This window comes from Lissotriton vulgaris, chromosome 7 (assembly GCF_964263255.1).
Source record: "Lissotriton vulgaris chromosome 7, aLisVul1.2, whole genome shotgun sequence".
In the NCBI taxonomy this organism is placed as follows: Eukaryota; Metazoa; Chordata; class Amphibia; order Caudata; family Salamandridae; genus Lissotriton; species Lissotriton vulgaris.
The window spans coordinates 1,558,416,666-1,558,440,413 of record NC_141695.1 but is presented as its reverse complement, the minus strand read 5'-3'; the positions used below and the strand labels follow the sequence as shown (position 1 = coordinate 1,558,440,413).

Here is a 23,748-nt window from a genome sequence, read left to right as displayed (position 1 = left end):
ACTATTTAAATACAACTTGACTTGCCTATTAGTAAACACTTACTATGTTATGCGAACATCAGCTAATTAACAAAACACCAAGAAATGTTGTTGCAGGGATTCTGCTCATACACAGAACTGTGCACAGAGACCCAGGACCTCAGTGAATTGTGGTGGACCAAAAAACTCACCTAAATACCTAGAAACCCTAACCGACTAGCATCAGTGTCACAATAGCTCTTCATCCTATATCAAAGGAACCAATGATTAGACAACCCAGAACATGTGACTTAGGTTATACACAGGAATGGTGGGAAGCAAGAACACTCTTTTGTTATACTCTCATACCAGTCCACAACAGGAGTAAAAAAGAGACACAGGAAAAGTTAAAATATTTATTTTAACAACGTGCTCCAAGATTCAGTATCTTTGCTAACACCAGCAGACATATGATTAGAAATAAAATGATCACCATTGTTACAATTCCATAAAACACAAAAGGAGAAATCATATTACAATGATGGTGAAAACAAGTCTTATAGTGCCAAGTATATCACCCTCCCTAGCTAGGAACTATGTTGTATAAAATATAGAGGTCTCTTAGGCTTGTGGGGGGACCCCATACCTCTAAGATCAGCAGGAGTAAATCACATCAGGATCTGCAAAAGCGCTTTCTCTCTGGAAACAGAATTCTTCCAAGTGCCTGAAATCATGCCTACAGTGCAATATTAAAGGTGCCAGAATCTCCGTTGGCTTGCAGCTGCATGTATGTTATGTCTAAAACGTGAGCCGATCAGCTCGAACAACAGCTACCTTGTTATGATAACCTTGGAGGCTTTAGCACTCAGTGTGCAGACTAGGGTCGTGTTGTAAGTCTAGGGATGCCGAAAACAAGCCTTTCTCATGTGAAGTAATTCACGCAGCCTAACTTACAACAACAGTTATATGCAGTGTTGTATGCAAAAGCAGCAAAAGGAAAAATGGCGTTTAAACTTCTAATAAGCCTATGCTAACATAACAATATGCGCAACAAGGCCCAGCCCTCACTACAATGTCTGTTACATCAGAATTCAATCAACTATCTTAGTTGCATAATTTCTGCAGCTGGAATTTCTATGAAAAAAGGAAAGATGCACACATTTTTGGACAGGCAAGTGCATGATCCAAAAAAGAAAGAAACAGTGTCCGGTATTCTTTAACATTTATTGCAAATTAATCCAGAATTATTCTTTCTTTATTGATCTCAACATTCAACTATTAAACGGGGTCGGCATTTAGATGAACCCTCTTAAGCTTACTACTCTTTTCAGAATCTCACGACAATTCACAAAGGCACCACTTTTACAACAACCCAATATTTGTCTTCCACACATAGTCGAGGCGACGTCCCTGACCATGCCTTAAGAGCGGGTTCACTTTAATAGAAGGAAAAAGATGGTGATGAACAGTCTAACTTTATTTCTAGAAATATCTCCATATGCAAAATAATGTATGCCATGGATGAGATGAAATGCTGACCACTGGGATGATGTCCTTTAATCAGATGCACAATTTGTTAGGTGCAAGCTGCAAAGTGATGAAACTGACTAGTACAACATGCAAAACCTACCAACAAGCAGCGACTCTGAATACAAGCATGCTGGGTTGACTACTTCTCACAATTATGTTTATCTACCCACAAATCTGCGAACTTCTAAATATTTTATGAGTGAGAGGGATGGGCCTTGGAGGGGCTGGATCTGGAGAAGTTGGAGGGTATTGAGAGCATCATCAACTGACAACAAAGGAGGACGAGATTAGAGCATAGCAATGGCAGAGTTGACTCTCCTCCAAATACAAAATACAGGTTTAGGTTTTTGCTGACTTTTTGATAAGATTGTGAAAGCCCTGATGGGCATCGGCTAACGCGGCCTACAAACACATGTTGGAAGCCTGCTCTGTGCATAGGTTTCAAGCTCACTTTGTGTACACTACGTGATAACGACTCTTCTCCATTAGACTGTGTGAAGAGGGCCAATATCATGTGCTTCGCAGTAGCACCATGTGATGTGGCAGGTCTGCACCCACTCAAAGACCCTGTATCCCATTCTTGCAATCCTGCGCCAGATCTTGTTCATGTCAAACCCTAGAAAGGACATTCCAAGCCTCTTCCTATAATGATGATTTTATTCCCCAAACTGCCTTTCTGCCTACATTGATTCAAAATGCTTTGTTAAGCTAAATGAAGGTCTCAACGATCTCTTCTTCTATGCGCAATAGACATGGCTTACTGTGTTATGCATGGCTTCCATTGGGAGCCTGTGCCATTTACCCCAGATTCTAAATCTGATCATTCACTGCTATGATGTAGCAACAGTTGAAAATAAAACTCATTACACATTGTTGCTACATAGCTACGCCTTCCAGGCCAGGCTAACAGGGCTGAGGGCTGCGCTACTTGGATACTTCGACAGAAAGCTTAAAGCACAGCTGCAGGAGGGGGAAAAGGAGGCAGGAAAGGTAGTGGGGGTTGGATAAGGATAGCCACTAAGGTATTCTTTTTTACATTTGTGTCAGCGAGGAGATTCTATGTTATGTATGGCTCTGTATTACTCCTCCGCCCCTTCGTAGTTGTTAAAAGCCGGGGCAGTTAATTTTGGGGGCCATGAATAGCATAAAATTATAGATGGGTAAAAAGTTGATTACGGCGATGTTTTTCACCTCTGGGGCCTGAGTGACATCATAGACAACGTGAGCTTTGCTCAGTCACGCTGTCTATTTGATGGCACTCAGAACTCCTCAGTGAAAAACATCCCTGTTGTTCATTGTTACCCATCTACAATGATACATTTCACTCACACAGTGGACTTGTTATTCTTCCTAACATATTGCTCGTGTCTTTCCACTGCCAATGTGTTTTGCTGCTTTCCGCCGATTTTTTCCCTGCTGGGTAGAGACTACTTCATCTAGACACAAACTAGTCAAAAAGAATTTTTGGGCAACACCATTTTATTCTTGAGATTTAATAACTGCATCTCTCTTGTTCTGCTGTAATTCAGCCAAGACCATTCACATCTAAAGTCATCTACAACAACCCACTCAGTAGCAAATCAATATTTCTATGGACTTTATTGTACATTTTCTCCCCAAAGTGGCTTTCAGTGCTAGTCCCATCACTGTGCACAGTTTATGTTCTAGCTAAAATGGTTTCATACAGTATGTATTCAGTGTCCAAGATTCGTCAACCAACATTGTATCTATCCATGGTTAGCATATTACAACCTGGATGTAAAATAATTAGTTACTCTTATCTTCATGACTAAAACAAAGGCATTTCCTAGCATCACCAGGCGTAGGACGAACATGCAGGCACATTTTCGGATGTAAACAATGGAATACAGGAGCCCTACTATGAATGCAATAAATCAACTATAACAGCTCAACTGCTTTATATAGAGTTCGAAGTGTATAGGGCTGCCATCCAAAAGTGGCAGCTTGGTGGATGTCCCCAAAACTCTAAATAAGGACCACAGTCTAGATTAGAATATATGAACCAGTATTAAGAACCACCAAATTGTTTATTATTCCTGCATAGATAACCTACTGATGGCATTTTATTGTTAGATTCCTCAAAACCATCATATATAATTTAAAACAAAATAAATCACACATCATTCCGGGCTTTACCTTTGCTGGTGGGCCTTGCTGAAGCACTACATGTAACTGCAGGCGTTTATGTGATCTTTTAATACAAGCAGTCGACAAAAACCTGATTTAATCACAAACAGTCCATTGTATTCTAAGATGGAATAAATGTACACTCTTCTCAACCATAGGCAAAACAAATATGTAGCTCCTATGTTTCCGTGAAACAGTGCCGAATAGGAAACCTATTTATTGTCAATTATCATTTGGCCCCAACAAAAAATTGCTATTTTCCACAGTGGTCTCTGAAAATTATTTTTATGTCTAAAACATGGCGCACCTGTTTTGTCCGTTAGTAAATATGAAATTCGGCCGAGCTGTTCGGGAATAGTGCTTGCTCGAACCACGGTGCCAGGAATCTTGGAATCCTTGCGGATCATCCAACTGTACACTATTTTACCCATATCCAGGTTCACACGCAAACTGCACGAAAAAAGAATAGTTAATTATTGCAAGTGGTGACCAAATAAAATAATGCACTTGAGAATAAGGTTATACTTTGCTTGACATTCTTGTATCATATAGCTCATAACATGGGATAGAAAGAGAGAGAAAAAAATATCTTTCGCAACATTCATATGTAAACCAGGTTTAGTAGATCTCCCAGAATTTAAAGTTGTGGATAACTGAGCTGCATATTCATACGCAAGATTATGTGACAATAAACATAGGCGTGCATATGTCATGACGCAAATACCCTTGAAAAATGTGAAAGGTTTGAATGAAATCAAAAGCCAAGACTTTTTAATATTGTAAATCTGTAAAATCAAACCTAGTATTGAGGACCACATTAGATATTAAAGACTGTTTCTATTGTTAAAGACAGCTATTTTATTTTACCACCATTTAATTTCTGTCAGTTCTTGTTCATCTAAACTATCACAGTCTCCTTTTGCAGAGGGAAGAGCTATTTTGTCAGCTATTGTCTCTCTTCAATCTAGCCCGCTTTTGCGTATAATTTCCCCACAAAGAGATGATAAATCCAAAAGACCTCTTTAGTGTGACCAGGGGATGAAATTAAATAATAAAAAGAACAAGGGGGTAAGGATAACTCTCTTGGGACATGAAAGGTCAGATATTGAGATATATAAACAGACTATGAAAGTGAAAGTACATCGCTTCTATGTAGCAAGAATTATGAGACATAGGTCACTGGCAAGAGAGGAAAACAAGCATTAAGAATGCATTAGGGCTCGGGTTTGTTTGAGTTAGAGATAATGGCATTGTAAATGGCAATGTGTTTTAGGCATGTGTTTTGGAGTGGAAGCATTTGGTGTGTGTTGGAGATATGTGTGTTGGATTGGAATGTTATCAATGGTGGCATGCTGCACTTTAACGCATTATCTTTAAAAGGTAAAGTGCAACATAGTGCGATAGGTACAATATTAATTGGTGGATGCGTTATCAATTGGTGTGTGCATTGATGGGTGCTGGATGTGTGTGCCTGTAGGAATTGTGCAGTGATGGCTGTTGGTGTGTGTGTTTGGTGGAAGCGTGTAGTGGTGGCTTGAGGTGTTTATGACTGGTGGTAGTGTGCAGTAAGAGGTGTTACTGAGTGTGGCTGTCAAGCGTACAGAGCTGGATGGTAATGCGTGTGGTTGGTGAAAGGGTGCACCGACAGCTGCTGATGATTGTGCCAATTGAAAGAGTGGCTGGTGCACTGTCAGCTGTTGGTGTGTGTGTGTGTTTGGTGAAAGTTGCACTGACATTGTTTGTTGTGTGCGTGGGTGTTTAGCGGCACTAATGCATGGTCATGTTTGTTTTTGGTGAAAGCTTACATTGATGGTTGTTGGTGTTTGTGCCTGGTGAAAGCATTCATTGACGGCTGGGGGGGTGTTGTTGTGTGTGTTGTGGTGAGTGTGTGGTGGTGAGTCTGTGGGGGTGAGTCTGTGGGGGTGAGTCTGTGGTGGTGAGTGTGTTGTGGTGAGTGGTGACGAGTGTGTGGTGTTAAGAGAGTGAGGTGTGTGTGGTTTGTGTGTGTGTTATGTGTGTGCGGTGTATGTGTGTGGTGTATGTGTGTGTGGTGTGTGTATGGTGTGTGTGTGGTATGTGTGTGTGGTGTATGTGTGTGTGGTGTTTTCTGCACACTCACACACTGCCCCTACACATTCACAGACTGCTCACCCGCACACTCCCAATGTCACCCTGCATAGTCACACACTGTTTATCCTGCACACTCACACAATGAGCACCCTGCACCCTTACACACTGTCTCTGCAGTCACTCTGCACTCACTGTCACTTTACACTCACTCTGCACTCACTGTCACTCTACACTCACTCTGCACTCACTGTCACTCTACACTCACTCTGCACTCACTGTCATTCTTGCACTCACTGTCACTCTGCACTCACTCTGCACTCACTATCACTCTGCACTCACTTTTCACTCACTGTCACTCTCGCACTCACTCTGCACTCACTGTCTCTGCACTCACTCTGCACTCACTGTCACTCTGCACTCACTCTGCACTCACTGTCACTCTGCACTCACTGTCACTCTGCACTCACTGTCACTCTGCACTCACTGTCACTCTGCACTCACTGTCACTCTGCACTCACTGTCACTCTGCACTCAGTCTGCACTCACTGTCACTCTGCACTCACTCTGCATTCACTGTCACTCTGCACTCCCTGTCACTTGCACTCACTCTGCACTCACTGTCACTCTGCACTCACTGTCACTCTGCACTCAGTCTGCACTCACTGTCACTCTGCACTCACTCTGCACTCACTGTCACTCTGCACTCACTGTCATTCTGCACTCACTGTCATTCTGCACTCACTGTCACTCTCGCACTCACTCTGCACTCAGTGTTGCTCTCACACTCACTCTGCACTCACTGTTGCTCTCACACTCACTCTGCACACACTCACTCTGCACTCACTAACTCTGCACTCATTCTGCACTCACTGTCACTCTGCACTCACTGTCACTCTGCACTCACTCTGCACTCACTGTCACTCTGCACTCACTCTGCACTCACTGTCACTCTGCACTCACTCTGCACTCACTGTCACTCTGCACTCACTCTGCACTCACTGTCACTCTCGCACTCACTCTGCACTCACTGTCACTCTGCACTCACTTTGCACTCACTGTCTCTGCACTCATTCTGCACTCACTGTCACTCTGCACTCACTCTACAGTCACTGTCACTCTGCGCTCACTCTGCACTCACTGTCACTCTGCACTCACTGTCACTTTACACTCACTCTGCACTCACTGTCACTCTGCACTCACTCTGCACTCACTGTCGCTCGCACTCACTCTGCACTCACTGTCACTCGCACTCACTTTGCACTCACTGTCACTCGCACTCACTCTGCACTGACTGTCACTCTTGCACTCACTCTCCACTCACTGTCGTTCTCGCACTCTGCACTCACTGTCACTCTTGCACTCACTCTCCACTCACTGTCGTTCTCGCACTCTGCACTCACTGTCACTCTGCATCCTCACTGTCACTCTTGCACTCACTCTGCACTCACTGTCACTCTCGCACTCACACTGCACTCACTGTCACTCTCGTACTCACTCTGCACTCACTGTCACTCTCGTACTCACTCTGCACTCACTGTCACTCTTGCACTCATTCTGCACTCACTGTCACTCTTGCACTCACTCTGCACTCACTGTCACTCTCGCACTTACTCTGCACTCACAGTAACTCTCGCACTCACTCTGCACTCACTACACACTGTTCACCCTGCACACTCACACTGTTTACCCTGCACACTCACACACTGCAGTCACTGTGACCAGTGCCTATGTGTGCGCACAGTGCCGGTGTGTGTGAGCAGCCTGTGTGTGTGAACAGTGTCTGTGTGTGTGAACAGTGTCTGTGTGTGTGAACAGTGTCTGTGTGTGTGAGCAGTGTCTGTGTGTGTGAGCAGTGTCTGTGTGTGTGAGCAGTGTCTGTGTGTGTGAGCAGTGTCTGTGTGTGAGCAGTGTCTGTGTGTGTGAGCAGTGCCTGAGTGTGAACAGTGCCTGTGTGTGAACAGTGCCTGTGTGTGAACAGTGCCTGTGTGTGGACAGTGCCTTTGTGTGGACAGTGCCTTTGTGTGGACAGTGCCTGTGTGTGAACAGTGCCTGTGTGTGATCAGTGCGCCTGTGTGTGTGCGCAGTGCCGGTGTGTGTATGTAGTGCCTGTGTGTGTGTGAACAGTGCCTATGTGTGCGTGCAGTGCCGGTGTGTGTGAGCAGCCTGTGTGTGTATGTACTGCCTGTGTGTGTGAACAGTGCCTATGTGTGCGTGCAGTGCCGGTGTGTGTGAGCAGCCTGTGTGTGTCTGTAGTGCATGTGTGTGTGAACAGTGCCTGTGTGTGATCAGTGCGCCTGTGTGTGTGCGGAGTGCCGGTGTGTGTATGTAGTGCCTGTGTGTGTGTGAACAGTGCCTATGTGTGCGCGCAGTGCCAGTGTGTGTGAGCAGCCTGTGTGTGTATGTACTGCCTGTGTGTGTGAACAGTGCCAATGTGTGCGTGCATTGCCGGTGTCTGTGTGCGTGAGCAGTGTCTGTGTGTGAGCAGTGTCTGTGTGTGAACAGTGCCTGTGTGTGAGAAGTGCCTTTGTGTGTGAGAAGTGCCTTTGTGTGTGAGAAGTGCCTGTGTGTGTGAGCAGTGTCCGTGTGTGTCAACAGTGTCTGTGCGTGTGAGCAGTGCCTGTGTATTCCTGCACCTAAAATCAACCTACTTGTCATGAGGCCCAAGGTTAGACACACAAGCACAACTGTTGCAACCCGGCTGCTCGGACCCTCCATGCAGAAACACATTCCTGTTCTCGGAGGTTTGGTTTTGTTGCTGAACAAGACATGAGCCCCTTTGATGAGATGAGGAGAATGCGGCAAAATGTGGGACTGTTCATAAGCCAGTGAAAAGAATTCAGTTTCGTTACTGTCTCCAATACAAACGCACTTACATACTTTGTGGGGTAATGAAGACTGTGTCTCATTGTCGGTGCACGACCAAGCCAGCTCTTCAAAGGCCAACACTTACACATGAAAGGATGCAGACGAACGCGCGCCCACCAAACTCACTGCAGACTGGTGAACGCGCCCCGAACATCTGGGTTCGATTACTGCAGTACCCTGACAGCTCGTAATTGACAATTTATTGCACTCCCCTGCGCGTAACCGCACAGAATATGCAGGAAGTGCACAAACTGAAATCCATATGGCCTATTGCGTGAAGGCTACTAGAAACACAGCACTGCGAGGACCAATTAGCATGCAGATGCCAAAATAAACTACGGAAAAATCTCGCGCAGTGAGGAATTTTTACTTCACTATTCTGAGCCCAGTAACAAGACGGCTCGGAGCTCCGCCCCACTTCTGATGAAGTGGTGACGTAGGCCGAGCCCTAAAAAACTGCAAGAACGAGATAAAGAAACTGGAAGTGAGAGTGGTATGAGAAAGAGGCATGAGGTAGGATCAAAACTGGGCAGCCTTGCTATTCATCATCCCCGGCATTCATCTGCTCTGGTGGTCTGCTACTATGAAAACCTTTGGGCACGGCACTTATTTGCTTTTAGCAATTTAAATGCTGACTTGTCAGCATCCTATTCTCCTTTACGAAGATGAATCAGAAGGGTGGTATTCCATCCTTTGGTAGAACTTAATACACATGCTTGGGTGCTGCCCTCTAAATGCTGATTTTTACTGACTTATGGGGCAGACTACCTTGTTTCTTTCGATAGTAAAACTGCAAGCTACGAACTTATAGTGTCTGTAAGCAGTTAATATAGTTGAGTAGAGTAAATAATCTTCTGCCAACATCTGTGTACATCCAATAGATAACTGGTTCAAATGAGGCAGAATGAGGCGTTGGTTCTTTCTAGAGTAAAATAAGTACAGTTAGCAGTCACATCTTCAGAACCAGTGTTTTATAGGTGCACAATTGAGGTAGCAAGAGCAGTAAATCTTTAGAAGTTGCTAAAAACATTAAAGGCACAAAATATTTATCCCACTATGGACTAATTCACTTATGTTACACAGATTTATAGAGCGCACTATCACCCGCCAGGGTAACCTGGCTCTTAGCAGGTGTGCACCTAGCTAAACCTAGGGCCTAGTGGACAACTCGAAATGCTAGGCCTTCAGCTTCTTGTGGAATTCAAGAAGTGAGGAGGAGGTTCTTATGTGTATGGACAGGTAGTTCCACACTTTAGTAGCGATGTAGGAGAAGGCTCGACCACCGGATCTGGTTTTTCCGTATGCGCAGGATAAGTGTAAGTAGGATTCCGGATGAGCAGAGGTGTCTGGAAAGTTTGTGAAAACAACTGCGATTGTTGATGTATGCTGGGCCACTTAAGGGCATGCTCGAGCATTTAGGGGCCAGATGTACGATGGGATTTTGCATGCGCAAACGGGTTTGCGACCCATTCGCGCATGCAAAATCCCTGTGGGCCATGTACTAACACTATTTTGTGAGTTCCAAGGGCCTCCCTTCTTAGTTACGACTCGCTGCCCTATGTATGAATGGTTTGTGCCCGCAATTACGGTAAAAAAACACTCCCAATTTACCGTTCTCTTCAAGAGGGTGGTAATGCAGTTGCAAATGGGAAGGGTTCCCCAAGGGACCCCTTCCCAAATACAGGGGGAAATATTTTTTAGGGGCAGGCAGTGGTCCCAGGGACCAATACCTGCCCTTAAAAAATGAAACAAGAACGTTTCATTTTTTTAAAAGGAAAACAGGCTGCATTTAAAAAAGAACAGCTTTATTTAAAAGCAGTCCCAGACATGGAGGTCTGCTGAGTCCAGCAGGCCACCATACCTGGGAGGGCTAGCCATTCTCAATGGGGTCGCAAATTGCGATTGCCTCATTAATATTCATGAGGCATGCAATGTGCGAACCCATAGAGAATCGCAAACAGTGTCTCAGATACTGTTGTACATTGAAAATTGCGACTCTCAATTTGTGACTCGCAATCGAGCGCAAATTGCGAGTCGCAATTTCCAATGGTCGTACATCTGGCCCTTAAGGATTCACTTGAGGATTGACATTTTGGCTTGAGGGTCACAGTTGCAAGCCTGGAGCGAAAAACCCAGAAAGTGTCAGCTGCACTGCCAGTGGAAACCTCGGGCAGTTTCCTAAATTTTTATTGCCTGAGTACCTACACTGTGAGGTGTAGTCTTCTTTTCATTCTAAAGTGCCACCACCAATGTTTACACCTCACTGCCCCAAACACCACCTTTATATATATTCACAAAGTACCATATCTGGTCTGCGGTAACAGAGCTACACTTTACTTCCGGGGATCAGACGGGAACAACTTCAAGGCACGAGACTACTAGCACCGGAATACTTTCAGGCAAGAGCTCAAAATGTGTTTTATAATATTTACACTATTTCTTAACTGAATGGCTACCCACGTTCTGCTTATGGATATTGTACCAATTTTATTTGGATGATTTATAAATCGTTGACATATCCTGTTTCAATAAACACTGTGTAGAGTTGTGAGGCCATGTAGGTAAGGTTTGCCTTTATACATATTTTACATAAATTCCCTGCGTAAACAAATCAGAAATCCCCAATCCATAGGGATTGATTGCTGCTAGGACATAGCAAAGACAGATATTGACTACATGACTGTGGGCAATGTAGCTCAACTCCTTACAAAAAATAGATACAGGCAAGAACTGTGTTCCCAAGCAAGGCATTATCCTCAATTGATGTATGCAGGAAATTACCATGATGACATTGCCCAAGCCAAATTAATTTGTGTAATTTTCACATTGTGTAACTTTTGAGAAATGCCGGAAATTATGCCAGGGTGAAATTTCACCTAGTTTTGCTGCTTGGGGCAGAAATTGTCTCACAATCCCATTTCAGGTATCTCGAGTGACGTCTGAAGGAATCAAACTCTCACGTTCAATTCTCACTCGAAATATCCCAAAAGTGCATTTTTTTGTAATTTACACATAATTTAGCATACGATTTGCAGATGCAAAATTTAAGATTTCCAACAAAACAAATGACCAATAGCAGTTTTTGTGGAGTCCCTAACAAGTTGAAGGCATAACTTGCTTTCCACTGTGAGGCTGTTTTGAGGACCAATGAAAATAAATCTCACTCAAGTGAAAGGAAGTATTGTTTTGCATGAAAGTTACTTATGGCGTAAACCAATAAGATGACTGGACACGATGTTTAACATTAATTCTGTAAACTTCCGTTTAATGTTTAGATGCATAGTTTACTAATCAGCTGTAGGGCAGCCTACGTGAGAAACAGGAGGGCTCCTCTCTGTCTGCAAGCCGCGTGTTTGAAATGCTGTCAAACAGCCATACAGAGCGCGTGCGGGATGAGTACATAGCGCAAAGCTATATTCACAGGCCCGATATTGAAAACTCCGAATTTATTAAAAAAAAAATTGAGTGCGCGCGATCGGTCATTAAACCAATATTTGTGCAATAAAATGTCGGGTGGAAGCAACAGATATCTGAATTAAACAAAATGCGCTTTACGTGAGGGTAAGAACAGTCATGCGATGCATTAAAAAAAAAAACAAAGCCTCTCTGAAAGCTCAAAGGGCGCGTGTGTGTGCCATGCAACAGCCATTCATTTTTTTAACTGAGGCAAAAGGTCAGATTTCGTGACCTTATAACCCCGGGGCTGGAATGTAGATGTCACAGGCTTCCAAATGATACCTAATTTATGAAAATCTGTGCATATTTAATTTGAAGTCAAAGGTCGAATTTAATTGTCTCCTGACCTTTGGGCAGAAGATATGTGGCAGAGACTTCAACATTATAACCGAGTTCGAAAAGAGGCAGAGTTGTAGATAACAATAATGCAACTATTTACAAACTATGTAAATTAGAATTTTAGTGAGAAAGGAAGAAATAGGCACACAGGGGAAAGGAAAGAGACAGAAACAGTCAAGTCAGACATAAATAAATGCTGATGGGTTTTCGAATACTTGGTGTTAGGGGGAGGAAGCATTGCAACCCTCCTATAACCATGACACTCACAAACAAGCACTGACAAACTACATCTGCTCACCTGATGGGAATAATGTTGGAAAAAAGGAGTAAAAAGCGGATTATCTGCAGATACCAGCGGCCTGCGAAATGCTGCAGCGCAACCATGACCAAGGACACCACGATGAGAGCGCTGAAGAGGATTTTCGTCAAACAGTTGACTTCCAGGTCAAAAAGACCAATCTGCAAAAGAAGACATGAGGGTTACATTCAGGACCTAGGCCAGGGGCGTAATGGTGGCCGCTGAGGCGCAGCAGGGCTGGCGTCCCTTTAGCGGGCCCACATTCAGCCCAGGGCCAATGAATATCTGTGAGATATGGTAAGACTCTGAGGTCCGTCATCACGTTCTGCTCGTTTTGCATTAAGCCACTGATGCAGGATTCGTGACACATACACCAAAATATACACAGCAAAAAAATTAGAAATATGACAGCATGCAAGAGACACAGTCAAGGACCAGCAGCGGCTCCTCCACTAAGGCGGAGGAGCGTCGCCCCACTGCTTCAACAGCAAGCTCCATACAAAAAATAAAATGATAACGTTCCGTTATTATCATTTTATTTTTTGTATGGGGCTTGCAGTTGAAGCCAAGTTAGGGCGAGGCCGGGCTCTCTGCTGTCGAGAAAGGAGGAGTGGTGGCTGCACTTTCAGTGCGCATGTCGGTTTGGCCGGCCCGTGCACTTTACATATTATCCACAGGCTGTATTGTACAGCCTGGGTAGAGAACATGCACAGCGTCCCAGTCCCTCCCTGAGCACCGAACCATGGCGCTCGGACCAATCACAACGCTGTTGTAAGGCAGCGTCGTCATTTGCTAGGGGATTCTGGGAGGCTGTGTGCTTCCTGAGTGGAGAACAGGACGGAGGAGAGGTGGGGGCCGGCGGTATTCAGGTAAGTACTTTTTATTTTTTTTATGCCGCCCCACCACCCAGCTCAGTAGCAGCCATTCCTGTCAAGGACACACATTTGACCAGAATCAAAACTCAATGCTCGAAAACAGGAGAAGAAACCATGTCCACGAGACATGGCGTGACTCCATTTCAGTCATCATTTTAATTGCTGTGTCTGCTTGTAAATTAAATGGGCATCATAACAAATAATTAGTAAGCACTTTATTGGCTAATTGAGCGGCTGTTCAATTTCTTTCCCCCACAGACTGCATATTTGGCGGCGCAGCAAGTACTGCAGTCAACTTCTTTGTGAATGCATGATGACATTTTTAGGAACAGGGTTGTAAGATGACACGTCCTATGACAAATGTTACCAACTGAATCATATTGTGAATTCATGAGCGTGCTATTGATTACAGCTATCATCAGCTCATGCATGGTTTATTAAATAGAATACAAGTTGGCATATTAAAAGATCAGAGAAAGAATTTACCTTAAGAAATCTTACCTTTCCCAAGAAACACCATTTAAAATATAGAATCATGCCCACACCTTACTCTGATACAATGGATCAGATGTGCAAGAGGAGAACAGCGGTGGGGTAGGGATGCACAAACCCCTTTTAATGACCACCACCACCAAAATTCTCACCCACGTATCCGACAGTTTCTAAATATGTACAGATGTTTCTCTCTTGCAAATGCGTTCCACTCTCAAATCCCAGCCTCCCCTATATGCACTCAAAATCGATTTAACCCCTTGCATGCTGATGACGGCTCCCATCCGTCATGCACTACGTTGCTCGTGTGCTGATGACAGCTGGGGGCCGTCATAAACCCGGCCACTCGCGATTTTGCCGCACAGGCGCAGAATCGCGGCAGCATGCAAGGTGTTAAACAAAGAAAAAGAAAAAAACAAATGCCTGCTGTTGTTCAACACTACACCGTCACCCATAAAAACCCCTCACATTTATTTATTTATAAAGTTTTATATAGCGCGAACAAGATCTCGAAGGATATTAGAGCGTTCTCCAATGGAAAACAGTAGAAAATGCAAAGTCCAGCCGCACCCTACCTAATGTTGCTTTTTCACAAAAAGAGTCAACAGGGATGGCTGACAGATATTTATCTGAACAGTTATAATCAGAATGGAAATTTCAGTTGAAGATTGGTTAAGGAGGACACTGCTGCAATGTACAAGTTTTTCTCAACAGAGCACTAAATTTTTTTTAAAACATAAGGGAGATAAATTGTTATTTTTATTAAAACACAATGTTACCTTGCTCCGTGGATTTGAAGTATTCATCACACTGCGCTGTTCTTTGCCCGTGTAAAGCACAACTCCTATAACAGTACCTGATAAAGGGCACAGAAAATGAGAAATAAACCTCCTACTACAGCAACGAACGACATCAAAGATTGTCCTCAAAATGATGCCTTATACATCATTTTGATGTTGATCAGCATGAGGTGATCGCCAGGAAAACAACTCTTACACGTGATGGTTTAGGTTAAGAACATGTGGAAGCATGGTATTACAGAGGAATAGTACCAATGTCTGTATTTTTAAGCATAGTTAAGAATACATCATAGGCCACAGATGGATGCATGTAAAGCTAACACTATGCACTTGGTAACAAAGACACAATGAAAGGCCACCGCTGCAGCCGATTGATCATAGCAACATAGCCCTAATTTTACTTTCAATTTCCAGGGAGTCCAAAGTTTGCACATTATGATTAGTTCAAGGCTCGGACCAAACCCCTCAGGCCATTAGATTTCTGACTGGAAGGATCCATAATTGCACCCTTCTCTACCAGGAACCTGCAACAGATGGGTCTGGTTTCATTCGAAAATATTTGTCCCGGGGCTTTGGGATGCACAGGCCTGTTCTTCATTGAATTACTGGACTCTTAGCTATCAATAAACTTGTAACATTCATTTTCTTTCTACAAGAATTATTCATTATAGAGGGGCGACTGATGCTAGATTCTACTGGTTTACGTATTGTGGTTCATTTTTCCTACTTTTCATGGTGAAAAAGTCAGCATTATCCTATTTCTCACAAAAAAGGGACAGAGTTGGCCTGCTTTTTTTGCTCCGGAGCCGCACACTGCAGCTTAAGACAATGATGTCACCTAACATGCCACTGTCCGGCCCAAAAACTCATGCTGCAGTTTTTTTTTTGTTTTTTTTGTTTTTTTTGCTTTTCTTTTTTTTATTTCAAAATATTTTTTATTGAAAATAAATTTTTACATATACAAGAAAAAAAACAAAAAACAGTTGCTTCCTTTCTTTGGCTGGTCTTGCATTGTGTCCTTCTGGCCTAGTATCACTTTTGTGTGGCAAGTATTTGGTCAGAACGTCAGAACATTAGAAAAACAAGTCTTTGCAAAGACAATGTTTTCAGAGTGCTAACATATGCAGCAATAACGGGAGACTCGCTGGAGGGAGCCAGCAGGAGAAGAAGAGAGGATACAAGCTGTAAAATTAGTCCATCATTCAGTTCAATGCAAGCACTGAAGGGGAGGTGAAATGATGCAACCAAATAGCCAATAGGATTAAGTGACAGATGATTGCCTCACTGGGCTGAGCTATGATTGACAAAGTCTCAAGCAAAAGGCTGCAAGAGGCTGGTCAAAGAAGGTCGTGGTTGAAAGAGGTGGAACCAAAGTCCACTACATGTATATTGTTAGCACAAGGTCGGATTGACAGCTGGGCTGTGAAAACCCACATCAAACAACAAACTGTTTTTACACAGTGCCAGCTGCCACAACTCATGCATTTCCACAGCAGTGTAAATAAGGTTAAAAATACTATGTGCCACCGGAACATCGTCATTTTGGCGCCACCCTTTTACGTTTTTGAACATGCCATATATATGTACACATGGTCTCATATATTCTTGTGATTTAATATCGTTAACATAAAGTGATGTACTTGACCAGATATTGAAGGTGCATTCATTGTATAAACCCGACATTTATAAGAGTGTGTATACTAATGTTTTCCTTATAATGTGGCCAAATCGCAGTTCTTGTATATCTGCTTTGACACATTAACTTGACCAAAGTTCTTAAGCATTTTAATTCTAATGATTAACCTTCAACATGAAAGTTTGATTAGGTTGCAATGTTTTCTTTTTCTTGCAGGTGTGTTCATGTGTTCTCATTTTTTTTGTTTGATCTGTTTATTAAAGATTTTTTGTTTTGTGAACATGAATACAGAGCACTACATCATCAGTAAAAACACCATACAGAGCCAAAAGGTAGTCATAAATTCCAGGTAATAAATCAACAAAGTAGCGGCATGAGGTTCCGTGACAATCGTAAGTGGTGTTTTTCATTCGCCCGAATATGGTCGAGTCTGATATCTATGAACCGCAAATGACGAGCTTAGTGGGTGTACGCATTTTCGCTGTACTAGCCTAAACCGTTCGTTTGTTTCGTGGGTTTCTTCATCTGAACCCACGGGTTCCATTTTAGATATGGCATCCATTTTGTTTCTTGCCCTCAAGTAGCCAGCGAACGGACACTGTCCGCTTCGTGACCCTGGGATTCCCAAGCTCGTGTTTAGGACACGTGTTCCTTTGAGGGTGTCTTTATGATGAGGGGGATGACACTGTAAGGCAAATGGCTCCGCTCAAGGCTCATCTTGTCGTGTCGGTCTATTGTCTCAGTTGTGCATTCATTAGGCACGTCTCCTTTGATCCCTGCAATAGTGTTTCCTGATACCACCCCTTTTACACTCTCTTCGATCTGTTCGCTATCCTCGTCTTCCTCTACACCTGTTTCTGTTTCTTCCTTGATTCGGTTTACAGCCGAACGGAATGCACTAATGGTGGGAAGATGTACTTTTACAGTTGGGAACCGCCAAATGTTACTGTAATTATGTTCCGGGTCCTGAATACATGAAAGTGACCCCCTATGAAATGTACTGTGGGAACCGGGTTGTAAACTTCTGTTCGTCATGTTATCGTATAACAAAAAACTGTATAAAAGGAGCGATGCACAGATACAATTTGAAGCAGTCTCTCAGAACCTACATGCTATGTACTTCTCGTGACTTCTGTGTTCCCTGCAGTAAATAAACCTCGAATCTTTGACGCCGAAGGAAGTGTCCCGTGTCTCTGTCATTTGTACGCCGGAACAGGTAACCCACGAAGGTTTCAGGTGTTATCCCTGGCACCGCTGGGTCTTAGCAGAACCCAGTCCTTCAGTTGGCGCCCAACGTGGGGCTGCATCAGCGGTACCGGTCCAAAGCCCGACGATCGTGAGGAACTTCGTGTGAAATCTCCGAGGGAAGGTGCACCCCGCTTCATCGATCCAGTTGTCGAAACAAGTGGCCCGACGACTTTTCCCGTGAAGATCCCCGCCTCCTGACGGCTGCGACGGACTGCTGCCCTGACTGTAGACCTGTTTTGGCGCCTGGCGTAGACCTTGGTACAGCGAAACGATTGACGGGCCTTCCTGGTGACGCCATTGATCCTTGAATTAAGTATTTGTGGGTCGCTCCCCAGAATCCTTAGTTGTTGTGGGTGCTTAGTTGTTGCATGGTTCCATTGCATTTGTGGTTCTTCGTATTTTTGTTCTTAGTTATTCTATTTGACGTCTGCAGTCGCCAAAAACCGAGGGTTTTTGCATTTTGCGGGGATATTGTAACCCAATTACCCTTGAAGTTTGTGAAACTCGGTTAGTGTGCACGATGCCTGGCCGTAGTACTTTGTTCAGTTGCTTTAGAGGTTGTGGTGCGGATTCCCGATTGGAGGACTCATGTCCGATACCTCCAGTTGGAACTCCAATTTATGAATTATATAGTCGACATGGTGTGGGTCCTATTACATTCAATGATTGCTGGGTTCGCTACACCAAAGAAGACGGTGTCCTTAGTTGGCCACCTCATGGTAGTTTTGAGACCCCGATTTTAGATAATCTTGAAGCTAAATTGTTCCAAAGAAAAGCAAGGCCGGCCATGTTTGATTCCTTTCGGTTATGGCGTAAGGAAGCCAAACAAAAAGAAATCAAACAGCTTAAACGTAATAAGAGTGAAGGTATTGTTACAACAATGAGAAATGCAGAGCAGTTTCAGCGAGACAAAGAAGAGAAGGAAAAGGAAATTTTTGATAGATTGCAACGCATGACAGTGGATAAATGTTATCCCGCATTACCGACGGATACGGATAAGAAAGGAGAGGATGCAGTAGAGGATCCTTTGTTGTCTTATCTACTGAAGTCGCCACCTCCCTATGCGCAGGATACCACAGTTCCTGTGGTTCCTCCTGCTCCTCAACCTGTTCCTGTTCCTCAACCTGCTCCTGTTCCTACTGCTCCTCCGTCTATACCTTCTCATACTCCTGTTCCCGCTACTTCCACTGTTGTGGTTACCCCTGCTGTCCCTTCTGTTTCTGACACTTCTCTTGTTACCCCTTTGCTTTACTCTTCTAACCCGTCTGCTCGACGTCGTGTTCCTACTGTTGCTGCTAACCTCTTCACTTCTCTTGGACCGATTCTTGGGTCCGCTGGTTCTGATGCTCCCCAAAGACGAAGTCAGCTTCCTGGTGGTAGGGAACGTGACACGCTATATAATATGGCGACAAATTGGATTAGATATCCCCTTAGGAATCCTCCACGTGTGGTTGTCGATACGTTTTCTCAATTTAATGAGCCGACACAAAGATTTGCGTTTGAAGAAATGTGAAAACTCTTACGTGATCAGATATCAGTTGATGCGGCTGATGATGTATTAGCTGCTTTAACTGACCTTCAGCTTCAGTTTGCGAGTGGAATAATGGTGGGTAGCAATGTTCGACGTGCTGTCGAGCAGTTGCTATCTTTTCGTCCTGCTATAATGCCTCGAGCATTATTTAAGGATGAAACTGAAGAGTGGATAGCAACGCCTGGTCAGTTTCCCATGCGAGAAGTTCCACCAGTGTATATGCCAGGTAACCCTGGTGCTGCCCCTCCGATCCTGCCACACTTCCAGAGAGTGTGGATACACCTCCCATGGAAGCGATCGGAAGTTTTGCAGGTTAAACAAACTTTGCCAGACCCTCGCAAAAATCCTGCAGGGTACTATAAAGAATTGTCCTAGTTAGTGGATGCTACGATAATGAATCTTGCCGACATCGATATGTTGTTCGGCAATGTCGTACCGCAGCCGGTATGGGCGAACATTCGTCAGGAAAACCATGTAGCCGAGTTAGGAGGTGATTGGGCTGCTCTTGTGGTGGCGGACGGACGACAAGTTGGTGGAGCTAAGCCTGAACAGCTCATCACTGATCTTCCACAAAGAATAATTACCCTTATGAAAACGCTTATGCCAGCTATGAAAGTTAACTGGGACAAATTGTCCGCTTGCAAGCAAAAGAAAGACGAGAGTGTCTCCGATTTCTTTACGAGATTTGAGGAGGCATTTATCGATCATAGTGGTCAAGATATGGGCACTGAAGGGGGTCAGAGACTGTTTGTGGACAAATTTGTATCGAATTTGTTGCCTGATCTAAGCAATAAATTGAAGAATTCAGAGAGTGCGTGGGCTGTTTCTACTTCTGCCCAGATATTGGCTACGGCTCAATATTACGAAAACAGAGAGAAAGAAGAAAGCGATTGTGCAGATAAAAAGACGAAAGAACTCAAAACGAAAGTTTTGTTGCAACAAGCATATCCTCCGCGCTCGTATCCGAATGATTCTCAGCAGCGGAATCGATCGCAATCGCAGCCCGCTAGGTCACAATCACGGAATGACTTTTCTTCGCAGAGATCTATGCTTGGGTACAATCAGTGTGCCTATTGTAGAGGTGAAGGTCATTTGAAATTTGATTGTCCAGTTTTGCGTGATCGAAATAGTGGCAATTCATCTAGAGGAGGCCGTAGTGGTCCTCAACAGGCTTCACGAGGTAGAGGTTGCGGTGTTCAAAATGATCGTTCTAACAATTCCTCTGATTCTAATAATTGTTTTGATCAGCGTGGGTCATCATCAGGTAGATCCGCACAATACAATGTGGATGATTATTACGTCGATCAGGGTACCGACGACGGTAACTACTAGGACAGCCATAGACAAAGAGAGGGAGTAGTATCAGTTCCAGTTGATCAGAGAGGGCCTTACGTCGCAGTTGCCACCTCGGGCGTAGTTGAGCCTTTTCTGTTGGACACTGGTGCAGCGAAAAGTTCCATCATGCATTCGAAACTCTCTGGCGCCCCTTTGTCTGGCTTAACAAATGTTTCCGTTGGATTCTCTGGCGCCCCTGTTAGCAATCCGGTTTCTCGCCCTTTGCCCCTTACAATTGGACCTCGTGAGCTAAAAGCTCCTTTGATTTTAACTACTGGTTGTGGTGAAAATCTTTTGGGCCTGGATTTGCTGAAACGTCTGTATGCGACTTTGTATTGTTCTCCTGCGGGAGTGAAGCTTACATTGGGTGAGAGAGTAATCTCTCCTATGTACTTGTCCATCGATAAGCTCCCACCGGAATTGAGTTCTCTTCCTGCATCTTTATGGGCAACAGGTCCCAATGACGTGGGCCTGCTTGATATCTCCCCTTATGTTGTTCAGCTGAAATCGAATGTGCGATTACCACGCATTCCCCAGTATTGTATATCCCTTGATGGTGAACGAGCATTGTTGGCGATCATCTATGATTTGATCGAGAAAGATGTTATCGAGGAGACACGGGGAAACGTGTGTAATAGCCTGGTGTTACCCATCTTGAAACGTACTGATCCGTCTAAGCCTCCTGTTTATCGTTTTGTTATTGATTTACGGGAGGTGAACAAAATTGTGATTCCTCAGTTCCCTGTGGTGCCTGACATTACGGCTTTACTGACTCTGATTCCAGCATCTGCATCCTGGTTCTCAGTGATCGATCTAAAGAATGCTTTCTTTAGCATTCCGATTGCTGAAGAGAGCAGGGACCTTTTCGGTTTCTCTTTAGGTGGCCGCAGCTTTAGGTTTAAACACGCTCCTCAGGGCTACTGTGAGAGTCCATCGATATACAGCCAAGCCCTGAAAAGCCAACTTGACGCGTTTGTGTTGCCGGCTGGTGCGGCCTTGATCCAATATGTCGATGACTTATTGGTGGCTGCGGACACACAGGACATTTGCAAAACTGCTACAGTGTCTTTGTTGCAACATCTCTGTGACTTACATCATAAGGTGTCACATTCTAAACTGCAATATTGTTGCCAAGAAGTCACCTATTTAGGTCACTTATTGTCAAAGGAGGGAAGAAGGTTGACCCCAGAGAGAATTGCAGCGATCGCTCGAATGACTGTGCCAACAACTCAAAGAGATGTGCGTGCCTTTTTGGGTATCACGTCATACTGCAGGCAATGGATTCCAAATTTTTCATTGCTAGCGAAACCATTGGTAGCTCTTACGTGCAAGGATGTTCCAACTCCTTTGCCATGGACGGAAGAATGTCAGAAAAGTTTTTCTGAATTACGTGATGCGTTGTGTTCGGCCCCTGTATTAGGTACTCCTGACTACAGTAAGCCGTTTACACTATACGTTCATAAGAGGGAAGGTTGTGCGTTGAGTGTTTTGACGCAACAATTTGGTGGTAAGCAACGTCCATGTGCATATTTTTCCTCGACCTTGGACCCAGTAGCTAGAGCATTGCCGAGTTGTTTGAGAGCAACAGCGGCAGCTGCGGTGTCCATCCGACAATCTGCAGGATTGGTCATGGATAATATGCTTACGGTGATGGTTCCGCATGCAGTTGACACTCTTTTGAATCGTACGAAAACGCAACATCTGACGAGCGCAAGGTTGTCTGGTTATGAGTTGACGCTTTTGGCAAGTCACATTCAAATAAAACGCTGCAATGTCCTAAACCCGGCGACTTTGTTGCCAACCAATATGGAATCAGATGAGGTAATCGCACACAACTGTTACTTACGAACTGAGGAGGAAACAAAGGGTCGTGTTGACCTAAAAAACACTCCATTGGAAGAACCCGATGGTACTTTGCATGTGGATGGTTCGTGTTTTAAATTGCCGAATGGTGACGTGGCGACTGCGTATGCTGTGGTGACGTTGAGTACGGTTGTGGAGACTGCAAGATTGAATCAGAACTCTGCACAGGCGGCAGAGCTAATTGCCTTAACCAGAGCGTGTGTTTTGTCGAAAGGGAAACGGGTGAATGTGTTTACGGATAGCCAGTATGCGTTTGGTGTTGCGCACAGTTTTGGATGTTTGTGGAGAGAGAGAGGTTTTATGACATCGCATGGTACGAAGATTCAGCATGGACAGCTTGTGAATGATCTTTTGGATGCACTTACATTACCCAAGCAGGTGGCGATTATTAAATATAGTGCACGCCGTAAGGTGATGGATGATGTTGGTCGTGGCAATGCATTCGCTGATGAGATTGCTAAGGAGACTGCGAGGAACCTTACAACTAGAATGTACGTGACGAGTTCGGTAAGGTGGCCTGTAGAAGCTGGTATGTGTGAAGACACTATTGAGAGTGTGAAAGCGATTCAGAATGAGGCCACCGAGACTGAAAAGACCAAGTGGAAAGAGAGTACGGGAAAGATGGATGCGAATGGCTGTTGGATTGATTTGTCGGAGAATAAAAGGTGGATGTTGCCGGATGCATATGTGTTAGCTGTTGTGACCATGGCACATGGGTTGTCACATATTAGTGCGAAAGGTATTTGCAAGTTGTTGTCTCCTGTATGGAAGAATGATGGTATCGCTAAGTGCGCTGAGAGATTGGTCAAGAGTTGCATGATATGTATGATGTACAATCCTGGCAAGGGAACTCCTACACCCCCTGGCCACTTTGCTCCTCCTTCATGTCCCTTTCAGGTAATTCAGTTGGATTTCATTCATATGGAGCGATGCAATAACCTAAAATACGTTTTAGTTGTGGTTTGCGCATTCTCCCGGTGGATCGAAGCCTACCCTCTCAAAGACAATACTGCCCTGTCAACAGCGAAGATCCTACTGAAGGAATACTTTCCTCGGTATGGAATGCCACGGATTGTATGGTCTGATAACGGAAGTGAGTTTGTGGGAAGTGTGATGAAGAGTGTGTGTAAGGGCCTTGGAATTACACAAAAATTCCACAGCGCCAACCATCCCCAGTCAGCAGGTTTGGTTGAGGGATACAATGGAACTCTCAAATTGAAACTCGCAAAGATTCAGGCTACGACTGGTCTCTTGTGGCCTGACGCTTTGCCCTTAGCTCTTCTGTCAACTAGGGCGACCGTACA

The 23,748-nt window shown here is 44.3% G+C and overlaps 1 protein-coding gene across 1 annotated transcript in view; it reads right to left on the bottom strand.

Moving 5' to 3' along the window:
- ATP9A (ATPase phospholipid transporting 9A) overlaps positions 1-23,748 on the bottom strand; it is a 482,075-nt gene that overhangs the window by 275,967 nt on the left and 182,360 nt on the right. Inside the window, exons 10-12 of the mRNA XM_086932451.1 lie at positions 14,811-14,887; positions 12,665-12,825; positions 3,944-4,086 (exon numbers count right to left, since the gene is read on the bottom strand). Of these exons, the coding sequence (XP_086788577.1) occupies positions 3,944-4,086; positions 12,665-12,825; positions 14,811-14,887 (381 nt within the window). The remainder of the gene's footprint in view (positions 1-3,943; positions 4,087-12,664; positions 12,826-14,810; positions 14,888-23,748) is intronic.